The 23,581-nt window shown below is 45.5% G+C and overlaps 1 protein-coding gene across 1 annotated transcript in view; it reads left to right on the plus strand.

Annotated features, from left to right (window-relative positions):
• The first annotated feature begins 6,309 nt into the window (after positions 1–6,309).
• The window catches only part of LOC146197147 (uncharacterized), a 32,387-nt gene continuing 15,115 nt past the window's right edge, over positions 6,310–23,581 (plus strand). Inside the window, exons 1-5 of the mRNA XM_084597131.1 lie at positions 6,310–6,367; positions 7,559–7,665; positions 13,484–13,972; positions 17,812–18,582; positions 21,258–21,657. Coding sequence (XP_084453257.1) covers positions 6,310–6,367; positions 7,559–7,665; positions 13,484–13,972; positions 17,812–18,582; positions 21,258–21,657 — 1,825 coding nt within the window. The remainder of the gene's footprint in view (positions 6,368–7,558; positions 7,666–13,483; positions 13,973–17,811; positions 18,583–21,257; positions 21,658–23,581) is intronic.

Raw genomic sequence — 23,581 nt, forward strand, 5'->3', positions numbered from 1 at the left:
TTGACTGCGAATTTTCGAAGGGCTGAAATTTTTTCCTTGCTGTTGCTGCTTCACTTGCGCTGTATGGAAAGCAAGAGAAACGTGGCATTACAACACTCGGGTGAACATTGTAAACTGCTTCAGCCTGGAGTATCTTGCAAGCTTCAAACGCTGTCGTCGGAATTAAAGACCTCACGGTGCTCGATGCCAACTCATGCGTCGTGACTATGAGATGTTTACTGCGTGGGGCATTTTCCTTAGGAGTGCTAGGAACAAATGAGAAGAAAATGGAGACCAAGCAATGCTGCATCTAAAGTGGTTAATAGAACAAGCCGGCCATCGATATGCATCATCGGACATTATACCTCCCCGTGAAATCCCACTGTATGTACTTAAGTCTTAGTTACAGCGAGAGGAACGGTGGCATAGTGCAGGAGTTTCGAGAATAGAGGCACCATATTCGCAGGGTGCAAGGCGGCCCTTCAGACGTGTACTTAATAAAGGTATAATGGGGTATGACTGCGTCTGCATTGGGTGCGTGGGGGCATTTTCCTTAGGAGGGTTGGGAAGAAATGAGAAAAGAATTGAGACCAAGCAATGCATTCTGCAGTGATGAATAGAGCAAGTCGACCATCGACTTGCGTCATTAGACATCGATCTCCCCGAGAACTCCTCCTGTATGTGCTTACGTTCTAGTTACAGCTAGAGTTACGGTGGCATAGTGCAGGATCGAGACAGTACAGTTTTGAGAATAGAGGAAACTAGCTTAGGGGCACCATATTCGCAGGGTACAAGGCGGCCCTTCAGATGTGTACTCATGAGAGTTTTAGAATAAGAGTATATTAGGGGACCGACCATGCCTGCATTGCGTGCGTTAGTAGCCCGCAGTGCTATTTCGGTTAAAATGTGAAATGCGACAAGGCCAATTTTTTTTCTTTCGTTTATGCAAGCATAAGAGAAAAGCTGTAATAACGTTCCTTACGAAATTCAGTATTTCGTGATTTTTGTTTTCTGTAAGCAAAGCAAAGGTTTTTGAACAATTCGCACTTAACGTTCTGATGTCTCCATAACGTCCAAACAACGCTTACTCGCAAAGGCTAGCAGCTGTTAAAATCCAAAAGCTGTCTTAAATGGCGAGCAATTTGTTCGCTAGCATTGTGCTGAAAGCATCTTCAAAAAAAAAAAAAAAATAAGAAATCTTGTTGCCTATGAAGCGGTAACGACGAGGTTGTGGTGAAGCGAACAGCCCCCGCTTCGCCGGATGCCTCCATTTTGCTCGATTCTATACAGTGTTTGAGGGTCACGCTATTTCTGAAATTTTTGTTTGGCGTCGCCCGCTCAAGCAATAGGGTGCTGTCGTTCTACGCATGCGCACTTCCGCCCCGCTATTCCCCGAGTCTATATTGTCCCCTATTTTAAATCTCTCTTTGGACAGCGTTACTTATTCGTTATGAACGGTCCCATAGCATTGCGGTGTTTGCGCCGCCTGTAGCCCGCGGTATGAAACGCTGTTCCGGCTGTCGACGCACTCGCTTCTAGCTTTCGTCCGCAGTAGTGTGTGTGCGGTCCATATTCGCAATATGTCTGAGCTCTGCTTCCAGTAATATTTGAAGTAATGATGTTAAAAATAGCAATTTTACCCAATTGTGTTCAAACAGCACCAGAAATCTCTCCTTCAACACATTTTTACTAGTTTACATGGTCCTCCATACCAACAGTAGCAGCTCCCATTGCTCACGTAGGCAGTATATTTGACCGTCACAAGTGATATGCTGTACTTATTAACGAAAGAAGCTGTCTTGCTGACAGGAATACATTTGACAGAAAGGCTCTCCAGCGAAAGCTTGTGCAGGCATCTTGAGCTACTTCTGACATCCTCTCTATATGCACAATTGCAAACACGCACAGCAGCTCATGCAGACTGATTTAAGATCTGGCACTGTATATGCATAATGCATCATAAGTTTATAAATAAGGACTTAACACTTAGCTTGCGTAAATTCTAATTTTAGGCATCGCTTTTGGTCAAAGCAGGCAAAAACAGCATTTTGCACGTACATTTGATGTTTTGAAGAATACTCGCTGGTAAAGAGTATTACTTTAGTTACAAGACATGAGTAAACTTTCAAACCTATTGCGACTCTCACAAAAGCAGGGTGAGAGGGAGTTGTCGCCAGTGCGATAGCGGGGGGTGAAACACTGGATGCCAAAACCATTGCGCTCGCGAGATTTTTCACTACCAGTTGCGCCACAGATTTATGCTGCTGCGGGTGAATTGACCTTAAGCGCGGTTATTTCGAAACGGGGCGTCTTTTGGCTCGACGTCACAATTCGTTGAGTCAAAGCACCCAGGGCCTTAATTTCTTTAAGCGATCTCTACCATAAGGCTTGGCGTGCGTACAGCAGCCACGTGATAGCATTCTCTTCAAAGGCCTATAAATAAAGCTGCGTAAGGCCTACCTTGGTGGAAAAATCGAAGCGTTTGCCGGCTCCTTAATAAAGTTGAAGTTGAAAGTTTATTCTCGAATAAAAAAAAAAACGCACAAGAATATACAGCGAGAGGTCCCATGGTACAAGACCGCAGGTGGGACCCCCCATGGTAATAAATTTCGATAGGCAACATAAAGAATAATATTATAGTAAAGATTGCATACATACAGTTATACATACATACAGTCCAGAAGTTCTGCATTGGGAATTTTTCTCAAGCCAATGATAATCCAAAATGTACTGCGGACTACATGCCACGCGATTTTCTAAAGCCTTCAGTTGCTTTCATTGGACTAGGGCACCTGAGCAGTGATATTAGCGTCGTTACATTTAGCTGAGACACCTGATATGACTAGACAATATACATAAAACAGGACTACCAGAGCCCAGCGAGGAGGGAGATTAAAGCATTGAGAGAGAGAGAGAGAGAGAGAGAGGGAGAGAGAGAGAGAAGTTGCCGAATTATATAGGCACTCTTTTTTTTTGCTATGTTTATCGCCTCAGGGCGTAGAAAGAATGCTGTGAAGGATGAAGGGTGTGGTCAAATGAAAAAAGTTTGCCTGATGCAATGAAGTCGAAGAGTGAACGATGATGTAGTCCTTGCGTCCAAGCGGCATATGACTGCGATTATGGGGGAGGAGGCCAGCTGCCATCAGGTGCCGCTTAGTGTGCCGTTGCCTTGGCCATTTCCACAGAGATAGATGTAGGTCACCCAGTGGCGAGTTTGGCAATGAGGCTCCCCAGGACTCATGTTTGTATGTGAGGAGGGGAGAGGGACAGCTGGGAATGTTCGCATGATGCTTTGAGGCCCACATCATGTGATATACGGAGGGAAACTCCCAGCAGTGTGGACCTGTGGTCTCCGAAGGGGAGGTTCGTGGTTCACCTATTCCCAGGTGCGGACGGTCAGCGCACCCACGTCCTTGTTCAGGTAAGCAGCGAAGATTACACGTGGACACTGGTAGGACAACGAGGGCAACTTTGAATAATATTTCGTGGTAAACGAGATTCGACATTTACAGATATTGTTACTTTGTCGCTTGCCCGGAATCCATAATACGCGTTTGGTAATGAGATACTCGGATTAGAATTTTGAAAAGTCCTTCCCGCCTTTCTCATCCGATTTCGAGAAGCTCTGATGAACGATTCACCAAAAACTGACGCAAATGCTGCTTCCGTGATTGCTGCAGCGAGCAGTGCGGACAAGAAACAGCCAAAATGAACGCTATACCACCCCCGTCGTTCATTGTAGCATCCAAAAATTAGATATCGCTTCATTGGCAGCAAATTTACTATTACGCTCAGAATATTAACACCTTGGTTCTCGCGCAAAACACCGCCTGAACATCAATGACTTCAGTTCCACAGAGCTTGCGACGCTTTTTAGAAATTCATAACGCGATTGGATATCTGAACGCAAAGAATAACCGAGTGCTGACAAGTCGTCAGCGTTGGCAGCAAGCGAAGCTACCGGCTGGGCAGCTATCATCGCCAAGGCGCCGTTGCACTGACGAGTAGGCATCCACATAGGCATTTAAAAATTCTTTAAGCACGGTTCTTCTAGCGCTGGTTATGAAACCTATCGCGTAACGCTGCCAGACTGATCGTTAGTTCTTGCACAGGAAAGGGCTCCAAAAAGGGCTCGAAAGTAGCACACGCCAGTAGCATATCTTAAGTATTCATTAATTAATTTCATTACTGTAATTCACTCGTGTGCAGTCTGTTGGCAGCAAAATGTCGGCGAATGAATTCGGCCTGAGGATGGAATTTGGAGCTGCACACTGGTTGACTTACAGGCGAAAATTTCGATGAGTGCCACACACGTCCATCATCCAGCAGATATGAGGCGGGACGGGACCAGATATGAAGACGGGACAATTCTTATAGGCTCCGAAAACCGAGCAGCCGGCTTGCCTCGTACCGTCAGATTACGAACTCGCAGTCTCCGATTGAAAATCCTGGTGCCTGGCTCCACTCCGCTGGTATGCATAACGCTTGTGTGTGCGTGTGAAAATTTTATTAAGTATATTTAAGGGAGGGGGATGTGTAGGCGGGGTCCCTAGTCCGGGACTCCAGCGGCTGCCGCTGCTACCCGCGCACGTGTCACGAGGGCCCGTTGGGCCTTTAGTCCAGAGCTGGATAGGGCAGCCTCCCACCCCTCAATTGTTGGCACTGCATTCGGATCATCTGGAGGATTGTGTCGGCAGGTCCACACCATGTGGTGCAGGCCTGCTTTTCCTCGCGCCGCTGGCGTAAGAGCTTAAACGCTCTTGTAGGATCTGTTGGTCCTGTGAGAGGCATCCGGCCATGAAGCAGGATGGCTGGGGCGATTCCTGTTGTGGCATATGTGACATATACCGGTGGACACCGAGGTAGTTGATGATAGCAGTACGTAAGTCACGTCGCTCGCACAGAACCAACTGAACATACGCCTTGAAAAGACTAATAAATCGTTCTACAAGTCCACTGGCTTGAGGGTAGTAAACCGAAGAGTATCAGAGGCGTATTCCCCGTTTGTGAGGAATGTTTGCAGATCCGAGGATGAAAATTGTACCCGCAGTCGCCGACAAGGCTACAAAGGGAAGCGACGTAATCATCGGGTGTCTCCCCGGCAGCTTGTACTCGGCGGCGAAAACGGCGGCGCGCGGCTATCACGTTTATGGAGGACTGTTAGTGTGTCGTTCGCCTCGTCGAATTCGTCGCGGCGAAGTGCCACTTCATCGGAGTGTGAGGCAGCATAGGTAGGCGTTGAAGGGGACGACGACGGTAATGTATAAAAAATGCGCTCACCTTCAAGTCCCAAAGACAAGATGGCCTTTCGCCAGTCCGCAGGAAGTGTAGAGGCACCAGACGCCAGCATATAATTGTGAAACGCCCACTCCCATTGTTCCCACGGAAAGGCAGGACGACCGGGAGCCGGCAGGAAGGAGGGCGGCGGCTGGAAGCCCGAGAAGCTCATGATGGTGGTCAGCTGTTCGAGTCGAGGTCCTGATTTAAGTTTACATCATCATCATCATCTTCATCATCAGCCTGACTATACCCACTGCAGGGCGAAGGCCTCTCCCATATTTCTCCACTTGACCCGGTTCTGTGCTAGCTGCATCCACTTGACCCCTGCGAACTTCTTAACCTCATCCGCCCACCCAACTTTCTGCCGCCCCCTGCTACGCTTTCCTTCCCTTGGAATCCAGTGTGTTACCCTAACCGACCATCGGTTACCCTCTCTTTGCACTACATGTCCTGCCCATGCCCATTTCTTCTTATTAATTTCCACTAGAATGTCGGTAACTTGAGTTATTTCTCTTACCCACTCTGCACGCTTCCTATCTCTTAATGTTATCCCTACCAGTTTTCGTTCCATAGCCCTCTGGGTTGTCCTCAGCTTAAGTAGAACTCTCTTGGTTAGCCTCCACGTTTCAGCCCCATAGTACAAGTTTACATCATCGTCGCCAAAATATATTGTATCGTGAAGGAGAGTACGACTTCTTCTTCTTCTTCTTCCTCCTTCAGTATGTAAGGCACATCGACTGCTGGACAGCCGTTCTTTATTCTTTTTTATTCCTCGCTCGCTCTTCGTTCGCGCGTGCAATAACACTTCAAACACTTCGTCGTTATCACACTTACACTATATTTAAACCCGAAATGAGCCAGATCAGAAGCAGCCTGATGTATTCTCGCACGTGCAGTGAAGTAGAAGACAAGAAGATCACGCGCTCTTCGCCTTCAGGTCGTCAGAGCAGCCAAGCTGTGCTTTGAAGATTCCTTTTGGCGATTTTCTTCCCAAAAAGGCTTCCCGACGCTGTACGAGTATCCTGCAAACCTGGAACCTCAGACGGAGAGATGGCCTCGGGCGTCCAACCACCGACACAAGCACCCAGCATCGATCGGTACATTCCAGGTAGGCTTACTTAGTCCTGGTGGTTCTACGACTAGTTTAAGTCTCTACGTGTCGGGAAGCATACACACACTTGTTTCTGCGCGTCCCCTGCACCCCGAGTCAGGAAACGCTTGCTTTTTCATAGAGGTATCGTAAAGGTATGTGGAAAAACCTCGGGCGGTTTTTCCAGGTCACTACCGGAATGGCCCGCCAGTCTAGTGCGACCGTGTTATGTTTGAGGTGTAGCACAGTTAAAAACTTATTTCAGTGAATTATATATTGAAACATAAGAGGACGTCTTATACTCCACGACTGCACTGTGGCCTCCTTTTATTATTTTTTGAAGCTTGCAATGATAGTTTTTCACGTATGTGATCAGTGCAAGAAGGCTGACCGTTAAGAACGTGGCCAAGTGGTACAAGAAGGACTTGTGTACAACCACGTACAACCAAAGTGCTATCATGCCTTACTCAATTCCCGACTTTATTGAAAGGTGAGAACTACAAGGGATTATGTTCGCTCCTATACGTACTAGATTAAAACGATGTTGGAAATATATTATGGCGGTGGGAGCACACATAAACTTTCTCCGAGACAGAGGTAGCCAAGCATTGTTAAGCGAACTCTACAAAAAATATTTCGAGAGCACTGCAGAATCTGCACTGGAGAAATGCGAAAGCCTGAGCCTTTGCTGGTGCACGCCTTTGTCAAAAGTGCAGAGCCCGGGGGGTCTGCTTCTGAGCCGTGTAGTGACGCTGATTTAGCATTAATGGAGGTCCCTCCCATTGAAAAGGATAGGATGAAAATTCGTCTTGCCATCAAGAGATTCGGAACTCTGGAAATGCGTTACAAGCCGCACGAAGCGGCTCAAAAACATATCCCCCGGGCTCTACACTTTTGACAAAGACTGTACATCGCACTCCCCTTGTACAACTTTTGCTAGGAAGGCCAGGGTTATTGCCAAGCGGTGGAAATTTGCTTTCCTTGGCATGCGTTCGCTGCAGTGCTCCTGCATATGTGAGATTGGACGGTACACCGTTGTGTCTGTCGCATGGCGTTCCTAGGCGCTCGTCCGTTCCAATTGTGCGATTCGCGGTACGGCGCAGCGCAGCTCATCGTCGCGCCCAGGAGCGATAGACAGACACATCTCGCAGAATCTCGCGAACAGATCTCGCGCAACAGCGTCGGCCCTCTGCTCTATCACGTGTGCAGGCGAAGCGACGCCGGACGCTGAGACGCACCGGAAGAAGAAAAGCTTCCAAGAGTGCATCGAGTTTCTCATGCCCGTCTACCTGCTGCCTTTCTTCCTCGGAGACAAGGTAGGATAGTAGGTAGAGATTTCTGGCCCCTTACCAAAAAAGAAATAATATTGAGGTCGCGCTGGTATTCTGTTGAGGAGACTTATTATCTTGAATTCGTGTTGGGATCATGCAGGGCAGGTGTGGGTAAAATATTGAGGCAGGATTAAATTTCAACGGAAAATCTTGAATTCGAGTTGAGATGATACAGGGCGGCTGTGGGCAGAAAACTGAGGCAGAGTTAAATTTTAATGGAAAAGTGGCCACCTTTCTAGAGTTGAGCACTATCAACATTGTTTCTCGCTATTTTCGTGTTGAGGTCATGTTGAAATTATTGGGCTGATAACACACTAATATCTTCTCTGGCTAAAAAATATAAATGAATGACCGTGCCATCTGAAGCAATTTTTAGCAGCCTAGCAGCCTTTAACACTGATGCAGCTAATATCTCAGCGTTATCTGCCGTATCTAGTTGTGTGGGGTGTTTTAGACACACGATGCTGTGCACATAAAGTCGTTACAAACTCGTGCACTCCTAAGCATTGCGCTTCAACACTCACACGTTGCAAAGGATGGAAAGGTTGCCCACAAGACACTATGATAAAGAGCAAATTTGATGCCAATGCTTTTTTTACTTACTTTGTACTTAAGATCCATCTATATATCCCGTCACAGAGGCTTTTCTATGTGTGTAGGTTGTGAACTGCAGATCAGCAATGTTATATAAAATAATCTTGTGTAGAGCTACTCAATTTCATTGCAGTACAATTAATCAGGTTCACATGCGATATTCTGTTAACTGAGCCCCTTGATCTCTTTTTCAGCGATAAAAATCAAGCGATTGCTTAGGGCTGTTTCGTATTCTTCAAAAATGGCAACCCATCTATCACAACACACGCCTTCTTCACGGAACTTATGTTTCGTGTTCGCGCCCTTTGAAATATTTGGCGAAGGAGCCCATTTGCATGTTTCAGCTAACGCACTTATGAGCGTGCAATTGCTGTTTATATGTTCTATAAAGCCACCTCGAAAAATACACCCAAATCCTTCAACATAATATATGGTGAGGAAGCGCAACCGAAAGTTTGGTTAGCAGTTGTGGAGCATAGACAACATCCTTGGGTTCATGTTGGCTTTCTGTAAATTCAACTCGTACTCAGCAAGGCGTGAACACCTGCTCAAAAGTCACTTCTGTGAGGCTCATTCGTAATTCTTGCCCAGTACGCAGTACGTATATAAGCATTCCAGTTTCTCTAGACCAAATGCAAGAGAATGAAGAAGTAGAAAGAGAAATAGAAAGATGGTGAACGTTAAAAGGCTGTCTTTTTTCGCGGCGAAAGACAGCTATGCTGCGGTAGCAAAGCCAATGCAGAATCTAGACAAAGTAACGCAATAGCCATAGCAATACAACTATGGAAAGTTTCACTAATTCCTTGGCCGCTGGCCTTTATGCGGGCGCCTCACTTCGAATTACGGAGGAGAGCAATACACTACGTATCCACTGAGTGCAAAACAATGTGTTGAAAATGTATTGTAGTATGATAGTGTACTATCTAAAGACCCCATATGCAGTGCACAGCAGACATGACAGTAATTCAATTACTTGAACAAAATTATTATAACTTGGTTACTTTTCTGGTAAATTATAACGTATTGAATTACTTTTCTGGTCTAGTTATTTGTAATGCATTACTTTAGAGGAGTAATTTTGCTGCAAAAGTAAATAATTTCTGTTCAATTGACTTCTGCTAACACCCACCACTGCTTTTTGTATACAGTCTACAGATAAAACTGAGTACGTCCGGTAGGGCGCCCCGAGAGCAAGACGCGCGCCAAGCCCATGCCGCGGTAAAAGATTATCAAGAAGAGAAAGAAATGAGTAGAACTGCGTCTGAGACCACGTGTGCTTTTTTTCAAGCAGCAAGAAGTAAGATTCCGAGATGCGGCCGAAGGGGCAGATGGCGTCACAATAAAGCTAGCTAGGAGCGCTCAGTGACATTCCTTAAAATCAGAGTGGTGCTTGATTGATTGATTGGTTGATTGATTGATTGATTGATTGATTGGTTGATTGATTGATTGATTGATTGATTGATTGATTGATTGATTGATTGATTGATTGATTGATTGATTGATTTATAGGAAGGGAAAGGCGTGGTAACTGTCTCACTTGTTTTCTGTGGACACCTCGTGACCCTTGTCGTGACGAAGAGAAGGGGAGGGAGGTTGGCAGGCGGTCATGCTCCATGTAATGAACACTATCGGGCGCAAGCTGCCGTGGGCGAATGATGGGATCACAGAGACAATAAATGACCTGTTTCGGAAGCTTGAAACGGTGGAGTTTACTTCGGGCAGCAAGGCGCTCGGTGGGCTGGTCGTTTGTGTCTTGATTGCAAATTAAGAGACGACCTCTTGACCATGCTTCTGTTTTCATTGTTTTGTTACTGCTCTCTTATTTTAAGGTGAAAGCCTTTAATAGCTCATGCTGTCGTGGACAAAATGTGTCCCGCTTTTGAGGCGACTCTGATTGGCCGAGGCGGGATGACGTCATAGATGTCTCGACCAATCACAGAACAACACCAAAGTATGCGCGAGTGCGTGGCTGATATGGTCATATGTCAATCAATAATCAAATACTAATAATGACTAATAAATAATTACTAGTTTATGACTATAAGTAATTTATCTGTTACCTAATTAATTAATAATTGAACAAATTATAAATAATTATTTGCATAAATAATGTCTAAATAATTATTCATTGTTGCTTAATTGATAGATAATTAGTGTCAATTACGTAGCAGAATGCGGCACTCAGGCTTTCGCCTTTCACTATTTTAGTCGCTAAGTCCCTCTTAATGTTTTCGCAATGATATGCGCTTTGGTAAAGAGCCGGGTAAGAATAGTGTCGGATAAAATTTGACGGGACGATGAAACAATTTTTGCATCGTGTCTCGGAAAAGGTTAAGTTCTTTCCGTTCCTCTGTTTACTTTGTTTTTGCAGGTATGGGAAGCAAGACTTAGTTTCATAGTTATCGAATTACTCTTCGGAAATTATTATAATACATTGTTATTAATATTGTGGAGCAGTAATTAGCAATATATTGTAACTGTAATTGCACATTCATTAGGCAGGTGATTAGTAATTTAATTTATTTGCTTATTAAATATTTAGCAATGCATGACTAAGAGTTACCAGTTGTTCAAGAACATACTCTTCTTTCCTGGGCTACTTTGTGTAGTCGAGCAGTATTTGAAATTACAGTAGTCGTTTGTTCGTTCCTTTCCGATGTCAGAAAACAAACAAAAGATGACTCGTGCAAGTGGAGGTCAGTTTGCCACAAGAATGTTTACGCACGTACCTCTCTGGGGAGAACGCAGTCCCGAAATATAACGATGGATATCTGGCGGCTTTCAGGAGGGTGCTTGCATCTACTGCGTCCTGTTGACAGTGGCGGGTCTCATGGGCCGCCTGCTGCCGCCTGCCGTGGCTGCCATGATTCCGGTCGTCGTCCTGCCCTTAGGGGACGTCTGTGGCGTAGACCAGCTGGCCTCGCAGTACTTCAGTGTCAGTATATGCGTGCACCAAAGTGTTTCGCTTATAAATTGGCCAAAATATCTTCAACCGCTTAATTTCTGGCCAGTTCATACGATCAAGGTGTGTATAAACGGGCACACTGTAAGTTCTTGAAGAAGCGGGAAACTTTATGAGAAAAAGGGAAGTGCACGCCTACTTTTTACGTTGATAGGAGCAGCAGCTGTTTATTGTGAAGTATAGTGGCTTCCGAAGGGCACTGTTGCTTCTCCTGTTGAACACTTCATTATTTTGGGTATAGCTTAGAATGCTTGTAGGCCGGCCGACTGGCCATGGCTTCTTGCTGTTGATCTCACAGGCCCGGGTTCGATCACTGCTTCGGCGGAAGTATTTCGATGGAGGCGAAATGCCAAAAACAATCTTGTAATGTGGAAGTCAGCGTACGTTTTAGAACTCCAGGGCCTTTAGATTAGTTAGGAGGCTCCACTACAGCGTCCTTTATACGTTTCTTTTCGGACCGCTAAGCTTCACGATATAGAATATTCAATTTACGGCTGCTGGAAACATTAATCAATCAATCAATCAATCAATCAATCTTTATTTAATGTGCGCAGGAACAACCATGTGGTCTTTGTGCTGCAGCACAAATAAAAAAAAAGAAACAAAAATGAAAAAGCACTAACATGTTTACACACACAAAGAGAACACAAAAAAAGAAATAAATAATACATGAAATGAAACAGTAATAAGAATAATAATAATAATAATAATAATAATAATAATAATAATAATAATAATAATAATAATAATAATAATAATAATAATAATAATAATAATAATAATAATAATAATAATAATAATAACAATAATTGGTTCACAGGAAGGGAAAGGAGCCGTATCTGTCACACTTGCTCTGTGGACACCTGAACAGTGCCTAGAACAAATTTCTGTCACGATTGATTCAACTATGCCTAACACACTTCTGCAAACGATTGCTTGACATATACGTGTTGTTCGCTGGAAAACTAAATATATTAAAATAATTTTTGCATTAATTTTAAATTCTCTCAGTATAATAGCTATATTTTTGGCGGGCTTCACAAGGACTCCAGCTCATCGATTTTATACGAGCCCTCCACTACGGCGTCCCTTATTGCCTGAGCCACTCTAGGACGTGAAGTTCCAAAAATTTAACAAATTATAAAATGTGAGAGAGGTTGGTTACGGTAGGTAATATGTTCATGGTTCCAAAGAGCGCTTAATGATCGGTTATTATAGACCATCCGATGTTCATTATTGGGCATAAATAAACGGGAGTAATTTAATGTGGCTAAATCGACTATAACTTGCATGTAGTATTTCGCTGTTGCTGTATTTGTTTATGCCATACGTCAGCGGCAACAAGACTGTCATGGAAACCAACACATGCGCAGTCCGGGAACATTAGTTGAAAAGAGTGGCCGCCTGTTCAGAAGCGTCCGGATGTTTTTTTTTTTTTTTTTTTTTTTTTTCATTATGTAATTCCTACCCCTCTGTAATACCCGTGGGCCCTCAGAGTAATCAGAAAATAAATTAATCAACCGGCGATATCAAGCTAAGAATTTATGCCGTCAAGACATATGGGAGAAGCGCTTTTTGCCGCGCCCCCTTGTGCACACCGTATTCCGCCGCTAAGGGCAGAGGGAAAGGATGAAAAGACTTTGACGCGTACACTCTGCCTAGCCTGTCAACCGGCTGCAGTGGCTGTGTAAGCTGACCTTTGTGACCACCGCGCGCTCTTCCATGCTTCTGGACAGCCCAAAATTCTCACCGAGTGTTCCAGTAGCAGATGCTTTGATCGGCAATACCTGATATTGGATGAACTTAAAACACACTATACAAGTCATTGACTGCAAACAGACGTGGCCCACTACGGCTCCTCTTTTTCTCTTTTCACTTTCACTCCCGCCTTCCTCCCTTTCCTTACGGCGCGGTTCAGGTGTCCACAGAAATAAGTGTGGCAGATACTGCTCCTTTCCCTTCCTCTGAACCAATTATTATTATTAAACAGACGTGTAACTGGTAAACACAAAAGGTTAATTCTCCGATATCATAGTAATCATCTTATCACGCACTTTTTATGGCATCCATCAATACCGTCGCTATAATTCTGAAGAAATTATAATTGACATTAAACACCTATTTTCTTTAGATTTGTGTTCCGAAGAACACGCGGCAAAGTCGGTTTATGCATACATCTCTCAATAGCTACCTCAAACACAGCCCAAAGGTATTGAAAGAAATGTATTGTAAAAAATGCCTGTGCAGCCTATAGTCCTCTCGGCTTCCCTGCTGTTCATCCTTGCCATCACAGGCGACGAGACGACCATTTACTTCCGTCTGTGCCTGTACGTTCTGGAGTGGTTTGCCCTGCGAATGCAGCCACTCTTCGTCGGCATGCACTTGGTCGTGTTCGCGCTCAGCCTGATCTTGCGCAGCAACCTGGTCATAATCTTCAGCGCCGTGTTGATCGACCGCTTCGTCGCCACCGTCCGCGACGAGATCGTCGGGGCAGACCAGAGGAGCGGAGTGCGCATACAAACGGGCTTGAACTACTTCGACAGAGAGCGGCGACCGCGATACGTTCGAAAGACCAGCTCCGGACCTTTCGGACGGAGGTTCCGGAGCGTGTCCGTCAGTGACTCGGGCACCCTAGCCAGCGAAGCGTCGGGCAGCAGTTCGGGCGTCAAGCTGTGCAAGAGGCGGCATTCCTATCCCAGGTTCGAAGTACAGGTTGGGCGACGAGATGAGCTGAAGGTAAGCAGTCAGTCAGTTCAGTCGTTCAATCGTGTCCGACTCTTCGTGACCCTATGGACCATGTCACGCCACGCTTTCCAGTCTCTCACTATCTTCCTAACATCACATAACTTCATCTGCAGTGCCTCGAGGATGCCATCTAACCATCGCGTTCGCTGCCTACCCCTTCTCCGGCTACCCTCAACCTTTCCCAACATCAAATCTTTCTCCAGCGACTCCTCTCTTCTCATCAGATGACCAAAGTAGCTGAGCTTTAACTTTAGAATTTGACCCTCCAATGAGCAGTCAGGGTTTATGGTCGACAATATTGACTGATTTGATCTTCTGGCAGTCCAAGGAACTCTCAAGAGTCTTCGCCAGCACCACAATTCAAACGCGTCAATTCTTCGGCGGTCAGCCTTTTTCACAGTCCAACTCTCGCAGCGCAGCTGCAAATACAAGTGCTGCGCGGGCGTAGAAAGAGCGCGTTGCACAAAAATGAAATGTTTTTACTCTGCCCCTATTGCAATTGAATATCGGTGCTGTCTATGATACTATGCGTGAAGACAACGCGCTTCATATGTGGTACGTTTGAATCGCGAAGAATTTGTCGCGTAAAAATGCTTTTTCCTCGCTTATCATCTCTCTTCCTGCAGACGGACCAACTGAATTTTTTCTTGCGTGTACTCAAGTGCGCAGCACCAGCCTCATTCCGAGACTTGAACTCGGTCAAGTCCCGCAGATTGAAGCCAGGGTCACGCATTCTTTATTATTACCACCCCGCCGGGGTGGCGCAGTGGTTACGGCGCTCGACTACTGCGCCCAAGGACGCGGGATCGAATCCCGGCCTCGGCGGCCGCTTCTCAGTGGAGGCGAAAAGCAAGGCACCCGTGTGCTGTGCGATGTCAGTGCACGTTAAAGAACCCCAGGTGGTCGAAATTTCCGGAGTCCTCCATCCACTACGGCGTCTCTCATAGTCTGAGTCGCTTTGGGACGTTAAACCCCACAAACCAAACCAATCTTTATTATTACCCCACTGTGTGGAAGTTGACACATTTCAGGCCCTTTGTCGCTACAGCGCAAGTTTAATTGTTCACTGTGTGCAAAAGAACTTACTAATTAACTAATAAGCAAGTAAAGAAACGGCCGAAAATGTGCTCAAATTGCAACAACGCTTGAAGTAACAGGTTCCCTAAGCATAACAATCGGAGACGAGGTGGTTTCGCCCATTCGGCTTTTTGAACAAAGCCCTGCAGCTCCACGAGACTTAGAAACTCTCCCAAACTAACAATTTTGCGCCTTCGGAGTATCTTATTCGCAGGTAGTAACAAAAAACTATTTGCAATTAGTACTGCTTCGCTTTACGATATCTAAAGTAATTCAACAGCGCGAAAGTTTTGAAATTCCTGTGTGCCTCAGAGCCTAAGAATGTCCTGTAGTCTTGGTGGACGGAACCATGATGGACAATGGCTGATGAAAATGCTGTCCGCGTTAAATGCATTCCTGCATCTACTGCCCCGAATGGTTGTATGTACGCGTACTATAATTACTTATCATTAATGTCCTTATTCAAAGTAATTTTAAGGCGCGTGATGTCTAAGCATCAAAATGTCCTCGCAGCCGTAGCAATGACATTTTAAAGCAACCGTAAGGCTGCCGTACAGCGGGAGAGACGGTGTCGGTGCTGGGCCGAGAAACCCACGCCAGGTGTGAATATCTTGAAAGAAAATAATTCAGAACAGTTCAAACTGTCCAAGTTTAAAATTATTGCTTTATGATGCGATTAAAAAAATTCAATCTGGATTCTAATCCACGGTTCTTCTGTCCAGCGAGGCCACCTAGGGGTCGCATATGAGCAGGCGGCAGTTTATATTTTTGAATTATTGTGGAAAGTCGTCCTCATTGCTACTAACATTTCGTGTCTTTGGAGCGTCTCAAGTGAATATACTACTTTTATGCTTATGCCACAGCGTCATAAAGACAGGTATTTCTGTTCATATTAACCTAAGGCAGCCAGCGTTTTTCCTTTCAATAGTGGCAGCTACCTTTATTTTTTAATCTTCCCTGATTTGCTTATACATGCGTTCAAAATAAAAAACCTCACAAGCAAAAACTGCACCACACTTTTATACGCGCTGCCATCAGCAGTGCTGCTATAAGCAAAAACGTTGATAGGTATTTGCGGTAGATTTCAGCGGGTTTAATAAGTTCTTGTTCATTTCATTCTATTTGAAGCTATTTTGGTATGTCAGTTATAGTTTAAAAAAATGTTTGTATCATATTAATTATTGACACGTTCTGGACATGACTTAGGCGGCGCGGCAGTTATTATATTCATAGAGCTGCATGGAGGTACACTATACTAATGTGTGTCGTGCCTACAACGTCAGTCTTTGCATACGTGGACTAGGACTGAGAAAACAAAACTACTATATGAAAAACTTAAGTTTTGAATGGTTCTGTCATGTTTACAGCAGTGTATTCTTTAATTTGAGGATAGAGCTTTGTGATGAATAAAGAAGAAAACTGCGGGTTGCTGTGCTTCAGGGAAGATGGAAAGAAAAAGCTCTCGTTTATCGCGTAGTACGTCTTGAAAGTTACCTAAGTGCTCTTGTACTCTAAGTGAGTGAAAGTGCTTGTGCAAATGAGATATGCAGCAGGTGCGGCAACGCTAGAACGCTGCAGTAGTCGAGCCCGCTGCTGAATTTTACGGTTTACAACCTCCTAGAAAGATTTTTTTTTTGTTTTTGCTGCTCAGACATTTAACAGTGCCGTCAAGTATCGTTCAACCTGACTTTACGTATACGTCCGTGGTTACCTGGACATATAGCAGTGCATGTGACGCTGATTAAACTTTTGTCTATAAAGGACGTAGTTAAGCTTAATGCTTTGGTATGATTTTAGAGCCGAGACTCATTTTCTAGACGCTAGGGAAGCAGGCCAAGTATGTAAACTGTGTTGCTTCTAAATTTAATTGCATGAGAAAATACTGCGCCAAATGTATACGTATACAAGCATTGAGCAATCTTTTTTCTAAACCGACATCATGGCTTTAATCCATTCATGTCTTGGCTGAAATGCCCGAGTACAACCGTCAATAAATTGAAAAAGAATGAGAAGTGTGCAACGCTGCTGAACCGAATGTGGAGCGAAAGCATTAGCTGCGGGTGACCGAGCGTTCTCCTTCTTCTTCGCCTTCTTCTTCTTCTGTCTTTTTCTTCTTCTTCTTTGCCTTCTTTTTTGTCGTCGTCTTCTGCTTTGTCCTCTTCTTCTTCTCCTTCTCCTCCTCCTCCTCCTTCTCCTTTTTCTTCTTCTTCTTCTTCTTCTTCTGCTTCTCGTAGCTACGCCTCTTCACGACGTAGCTACGGCCACCCGAGGTCTTGCTTTGGCTGTCGTAGTGTTGCTTTCGCAACGAAATCCCGATGCAGATGTTACCATCGTCTGGTGAGACATGGTAGTAGGGTAAAAAGAATGTCATTGACGAAGTAACATGAAAAAAAGACGTTTAAGAACCCGAATTACACTAATTGAAGAAAAGACGTTTCGGAACCCATACGTCTTTTTTTCATGTTGACTTTGTCATTGACATTAATTCTTTTTACCATACTACCAAGCCTTATCCGACAAACTTTCGCCGAACCCTTGACTATTTTCAAACGACGGCTCGAGTCTGGCCCTGGCCTACAACTCCAAGCCTATGCCAGCCAAAGCCCGATAGAAGGACGCATTTAGGGCTTTTTTTTTTTTGAGTGTCTGCTGGGACCAGTGAATATGCAGTATTCTGATCTATTCGCTCATTTCAAGGAAGGAAACAATGGGGGAGGGGGAGGTTCGCATTTTAACCACGCGTTTTTCCGCAGGCGCAGAGAGGACCGCGCAAGACATCGTTCGCCGGTTTCGGGAGGTCTCCTGGTGCAGAAGTACACTTGCCAGTGAGACGCATTCGGTCATTCAGCGCGGAACCCAAGCGACCATCTTCCATCCTCAAGCACAATGCGCCTCCTCCAGTACCACCTCCGTCGCGTAGAACGCCCCCACGGACGCCCCCATGTCCACAAACGTCGCCATGGGCTTCTCAAACTCGAGCCGTCAAAAGGACAAAGGACCGCAGGGGCACCTTCACGATGGAAGACCCCTCGATCATTGACATCCAGGTAGCGTCGGCGCAGGGGACTCCTGTGAGCGTCGGGACGCCAATCTCGACTCTGCGCACAACATGGTCTTCGGCCGTCCCATCTCTTTCTACGCTTGCCGCAGTCACTGCGCCTCAGCCCGTTTCTAAGACGAGTCAAGAAGCGAGCAAGCTAGTCTTGACGACGCACATTGCGCCATCGGCGTCTGTCCCATCTCAGCCTACACCTGCTGCAGCCACTCCGCCTCCATCCGTCTCGGTGATGATCCCGGAGGACAGCTACAGCGCGGCTGTGGATTCTTCTCCCGCTTTGTCCTCTTCGGGAATGAAAGGTCATCCCAGTGCAACCGGGTCAGGGGCGTCATCGGTGTCGGCCAAGGGATCAAGTAACGCACCTTCCGCCGCTTCCTCGAGGAAGTCCCGGTCGCGAACCAGCTCCAGGCGAACTCGTGACCGCGAGGCCAACACTATGACGGACATATGCGAAAGTCACTCTGAGGTATTGCAGTGCAATTTTATCAAAAATGCACCCGCGAACTGAATGTAAGCTTGTCAGTTCGTCGTATTCAAACTCCCCATGCGCCGCGCTCAGGAAATGCTGTCCATGGGTTGCATTTTGAAATGTTCCGTTTTCGTTTAGCACACTATCATTGGCCGCTGCACTCGGCGACCGGGACCTGCGGGATTACATCATGCTGATCGTGGTAGAAACGCATTCAGAATGGCAGTTGCATTACCCCTCCGACCGCCCAGGTTGCGCTGGTTGACATGCAATGACGCCGGTGGGACAAATTTGACATGACTAGCAGGATTTGTCGGCGTTGATTACGTCTCCGGAACGACGCTGTTTGATGGGTGTGCGCTGGTCCTAGTGACATTGTCGGAATGGATGCGGCGGTAGTAAGGTGTCTGTGATTGGCCGTTTAGCTCCCTACGCCCGGTTGCTTGACCCTCTAGAATATAGCGCATGTCGTCATTTAGTGTCGTAGGCCTGGAATTGAGGGCTCGCATGGAGCGGAACGCGGGATGTGTTACCTCGGTTAGGGAGCCTCCATACAAAACACCCTTTATTTTACGTGTGGAATCCTTAACCTCGGAAATAAACCAGCGAAATACATACAAAATATGGAAAAACAAAATTAAGCATCTTGTCCTGACACAGGTCAGGACAAGATGCTTGTGCACGCGAGACTCCTCGGTGATACGCGCATGCGCAGTAGACCGAGAAACTCGTTGGTCGGAGGCGAGCAGCGTCTGCCCCGCGAGCTGCACAGCTCTCACGTCACTCGGCTCCTCACACATGCGCAGTAGACCGTCGGTGCCATAGAGTTTCTTACACCCTTAACTAGAGGGAAAGCTTAGGGCGCTGCACTTCAGCCACCATGGGCGCGCTAAGAATCATGGGCTGGTGTCCTACTTGGTGCGGGACAGTCGGTTTTTTCTAAGGTGCATAGAGTGGCGTTACTATGATGTCTCCTTTTTGTCATCATCATCATCATCACGAGATGCGAACGTAGACCTCAAAAGTCGTGGTAGCGAAGGCGCAAAGCCAAACCAAACCATCAATAAAAGGTTTCTGTTTTCCGAAATGCCACTAAAAAACTTCCTAAAGTGACTGGGCAACCTCAAATATTTCCAAAATTTTATTTTCCTTTCAAAGTGTGCCTATTAAGTGCAACATATTGGTATCTGTGCTGCTCAAAACGTAGCCAATAGGAGAAAGAGCCATCGCTTATACTGGATAAAGTTCACACTGGCGTGCTGTCTCGCTCTATTTTTGCAATTTATAGTCACAATATTGAATGTTAGGACATTTTTGTTACTGTAGAAGGACATTTATATTTGCATTACTTTTGGTCAAAAGTTGTAGTTCTGCACTCGGCAGTTCTCCGGCCCATGATGCTTTGGGCGCCCATGGTGGCTGAGCTGGTTGTCAGGCAACTCCATGTAAACTCCCATAGATGGCAGCACAGCTTTCCCTCTAGGTAAGAGTAAGAAACTCTATGGTTACAATTCTAGTTCACTATACTATGGTCGGCGCGGCACACCAGCTGCGCGGCTCTGACGTCACTCGCCTTGCGCTTACACAGAACTGGTGAAGCGAGAGCCAAAGCGAAACGGTGATACTGCGGGTAATGTAGCTCTCGCTACAAAATAGCCATTCCCGACTGTATACATTAGTGCCGGTCGCTCGAATTTGGCGCCATAGTTACTGCAATACTTCGACAGCAGAAATGCCGTTTTTAAAGAGCTTCCCACGCCCCTGATGCGCTGACTTTTGGTTTTGTGCAGTAAAAAAAGCGCAGGATTCTCTTGTGCTTCAGAAAATGAGTTTCTTCGAGATGCCCCGCTCTGGTGGCGCCGTGATTAAGACTCCCTGATACTGTACTGGAGCACCCGTGTTCGAACCCAACTGCCACCGGCACTTTTTTGGTGGAGGCGAAACGGAGAGGCATACGTGTGCTGCGCGATGTCAGTGCAGGTTAAATCGTCAGGTGGTAGAAATTACTCTCCACTGGCCCCTCTTTATCTCTTTCGGATTTCACTCGCACCTTCCTCCCTTCCCTTACGGTGTGGGTCAGGTGTCCACAGAAAAAGTGTGACCGATACTACGCCTTTCCTTTTCTTTAACTCAATTATATTTATTTGCTCCGAAAACTGATACGACTGTCCATAGTTTCGAACCCTCTGTTAGCGCTACACAATAGTCTTAATTTAAAAAATATATTATTATATTGTCACACCGCTGTCCATCTTCTGGCGCCACCAAGTGGCCGAACAATGTCTTGCACGTGGCTGAGCGCCGTTCTCTTCTCTCTCTAGCTTCACTAAAAAGGCCTGCTCGGTTGCTGTGCTGCTTGCCACGTTTGTCGGTGACAATATTATTATCTAGATAATCATGTGGAGTTTTTAAACCAATTACATACTCCGCGGCTCAAAGCTCGTTTCTTAAAATAAGATCGTTGTATTCAATGTTATATATCTTCAGGAATTTAAGAAAGCATTCTCGGAAACACCCGATTTATGTATTACTGCGTGGCATGTTTGGCCTCGAAGGACAAAAGATAGGTCGACTCGCATCAAATGTAAACACTTAAGATGTTCACGACACAGTGATTCCTAACCATTTCTTGTTGACCACAATTACTAAATATTTCGTGACGTTTGTTTCAGAATCTCAAACAGCCCAAGACGGACTCGACGGATGATGTGTGCCACTTTGATGCACTTGTTCAACAATCAAACGCTTTAGGGGAAGGTACAAAGCTCCAAGAAAGACGCACTTCAACGCCAAAGCAGAAGAGAGTACCCGATACAAGTACAGAGGCAAAGATCGACACTCCGCCGGCGCCACAATCAGAACAAATACGCGAGCCGAGTGCGGACGCAAAGCGAGAAGTCAGCGCAGAGCAGGAACTGGATCAAAAGCCAGAGGTGCGCGGTGTCCTTAAGAAACGCCACCCGTCCCTTCAGCCCAGCACTGGCAGCCGCACTGGCAGCGCGCGAAGCTGGTGTCCACTTTCGCCGTTCGAAAATGAGGAGTGGAATCTTGAGTCTAGGACCACCCCTCGCGGTAAGCTCCCAAAGGAAACACTCTTCGTTCAACTTGACCAGTCGAGGAAACTACCGCACGACGGACTTTTATTTTTCGGAAGCGTATCAGGGTGCCTTTGGGGAAAGGGGTCGAGTTTGTGTCAACAACGAAGATCTTGCATTTTTTTTTTCATTTCCTCCTCCCTTCTACGTAATACTTAGGCTGTTTTTAATGTGACACGTAAAGGTCGTGCGTTCTAATTTGGGCTGTGCAGTTCTGTTAGCCGCTCCATGGAAGCGAGGTGTCGCTAGCATAACCTATTTGTTTCCCATTTCTCATAGGGTGATTGCCCTTTTGAAACTTATATTCGGATGCAAAAGTATAATTGCTCACGATAAAATGCAGGCGTTTGGGTTGATCATTTGATGTCACTAAATTTCAATACCACATGATGCTGAACTCCCTGTTTTCAGTGCTCACATGGTGTCCCCGCTGTTGAAGTAGTGCTGTTTTTGTCTCATGTGTCTGTTGAGCCTTCACACTTTTATAATGTGGCTCTATTTTTTGCATCATATGACACGTGTATTTAGTGCGAAATGGCGCTCTGAAAAGCGAAGCTTATCAATAGACCCAGTGAGTATTATTGTGGTTTCAATATGTTTGTCCAAGAGCTGGATGCTCAGCAAAAGTAGATGTACTCTTTCCGGCAGCTACATTGCTTATAATAGCTTCTGACTTCCATCAAACTGCCTCCAGAGTTTCATGTCATCCAGTGTTGTTGTTTTTGTTGTTGTTATTTTGGAAGGGGGGCGGGGGGGGGGGGGGAGAAACTAAACAAACATTCGCACTACCCTAGCCTTGCAAAACGAAATATTGTTACGACGGGGGTAAGACGGGGGTACTGTTACAATATCATAGCTGCTTGTGACATGTCTGTTTCGAAAAATGCTTCACTACCGAGTCCTTGTAGCTGGAAACTATACAGCTTTAGAAAGATGGTGCACCTAAGAAAATGCAAAAAAAAAAAAAAAAGAGAGATGTTAATGTATGCGTAAACTTGTATGCATGAGCATGGACAGCTCCCTTTCTGCGTGAAAAACAATGTGGTATTGCTAATTATGGTTATTTTTAATCACTTACTCTCAGGAAACATGTTCACTACACGTTTCCTTACGACTCTTTTGAAGCAGCTTCCTCACCAGGAAAACGGCTTATAGCAAACAACCTGGTTCGCTCACACAAAATCACTGCGCTTAAGTGAACTGTACTCTTCAACCATACAAGAATGCTAAATTGGGCGAGTTGGTGCATTCGCATCTGTCGCGAAGCCTCACTATAGAAATAAATCGCATTGCTAAGCAGTCCAGTGTAGGGCTCAACATGATCGCCAGTAAAATTACATTTGCTTTTGCACTGCGGGAATTACATGACAGGTTGCCAGCGTTTTCCGCTCACAAAGGATTGCTTTGAATACAAGGCATGAACGCATATTTTGTTCATAAAATGACGATTTCTTAGGTGGCCAGCAATTCGTTGAGTTATCTACTCATGTAGCAGGATCAGACATCTGTGAATTGTTGCCATGCTGGATCGTGGCAGCGAACCAGCCTTCACCACGAGGGTCACTGCAGCCTGTGAACTCATAAGTCATAAGCACAGTCATAAGTCATAAGTAAGCACAATCGAAAAAACCAATTTCAAATTACGATGCTCGGATATCTTTCCTGTTGAGTAAAGTTAACGATTTTTAAAACCGAAGCCGTAGAAGGAACTTAATCTTATATTGTATAAAAGAGGCAAAAAACTTAACAGTTGAAGATCTTAAAAAATGGTAAAGAATATAGAACGATTTTACAGCCTTGCGCGGAAATCGGAGAACAAAACACGGCCGGTCAGTCGAATTTCTCAACGAAAGGAAAAAGGCGTCCATATTAGGCGTAGCCTGCAAGCTATAAGGTTTAAT

The sequence above is a fragment of the Amblyomma maculatum genome, chromosome 3 (genome assembly GCF_055883805.1).
Source record: "Amblyomma maculatum isolate TAMU_Amacu chromosome 3, ASM5588380v1, whole genome shotgun sequence".
NCBI lineage: Eukaryota > Metazoa > Arthropoda > Arachnida > Ixodida > Ixodidae > Amblyomma > Amblyomma maculatum.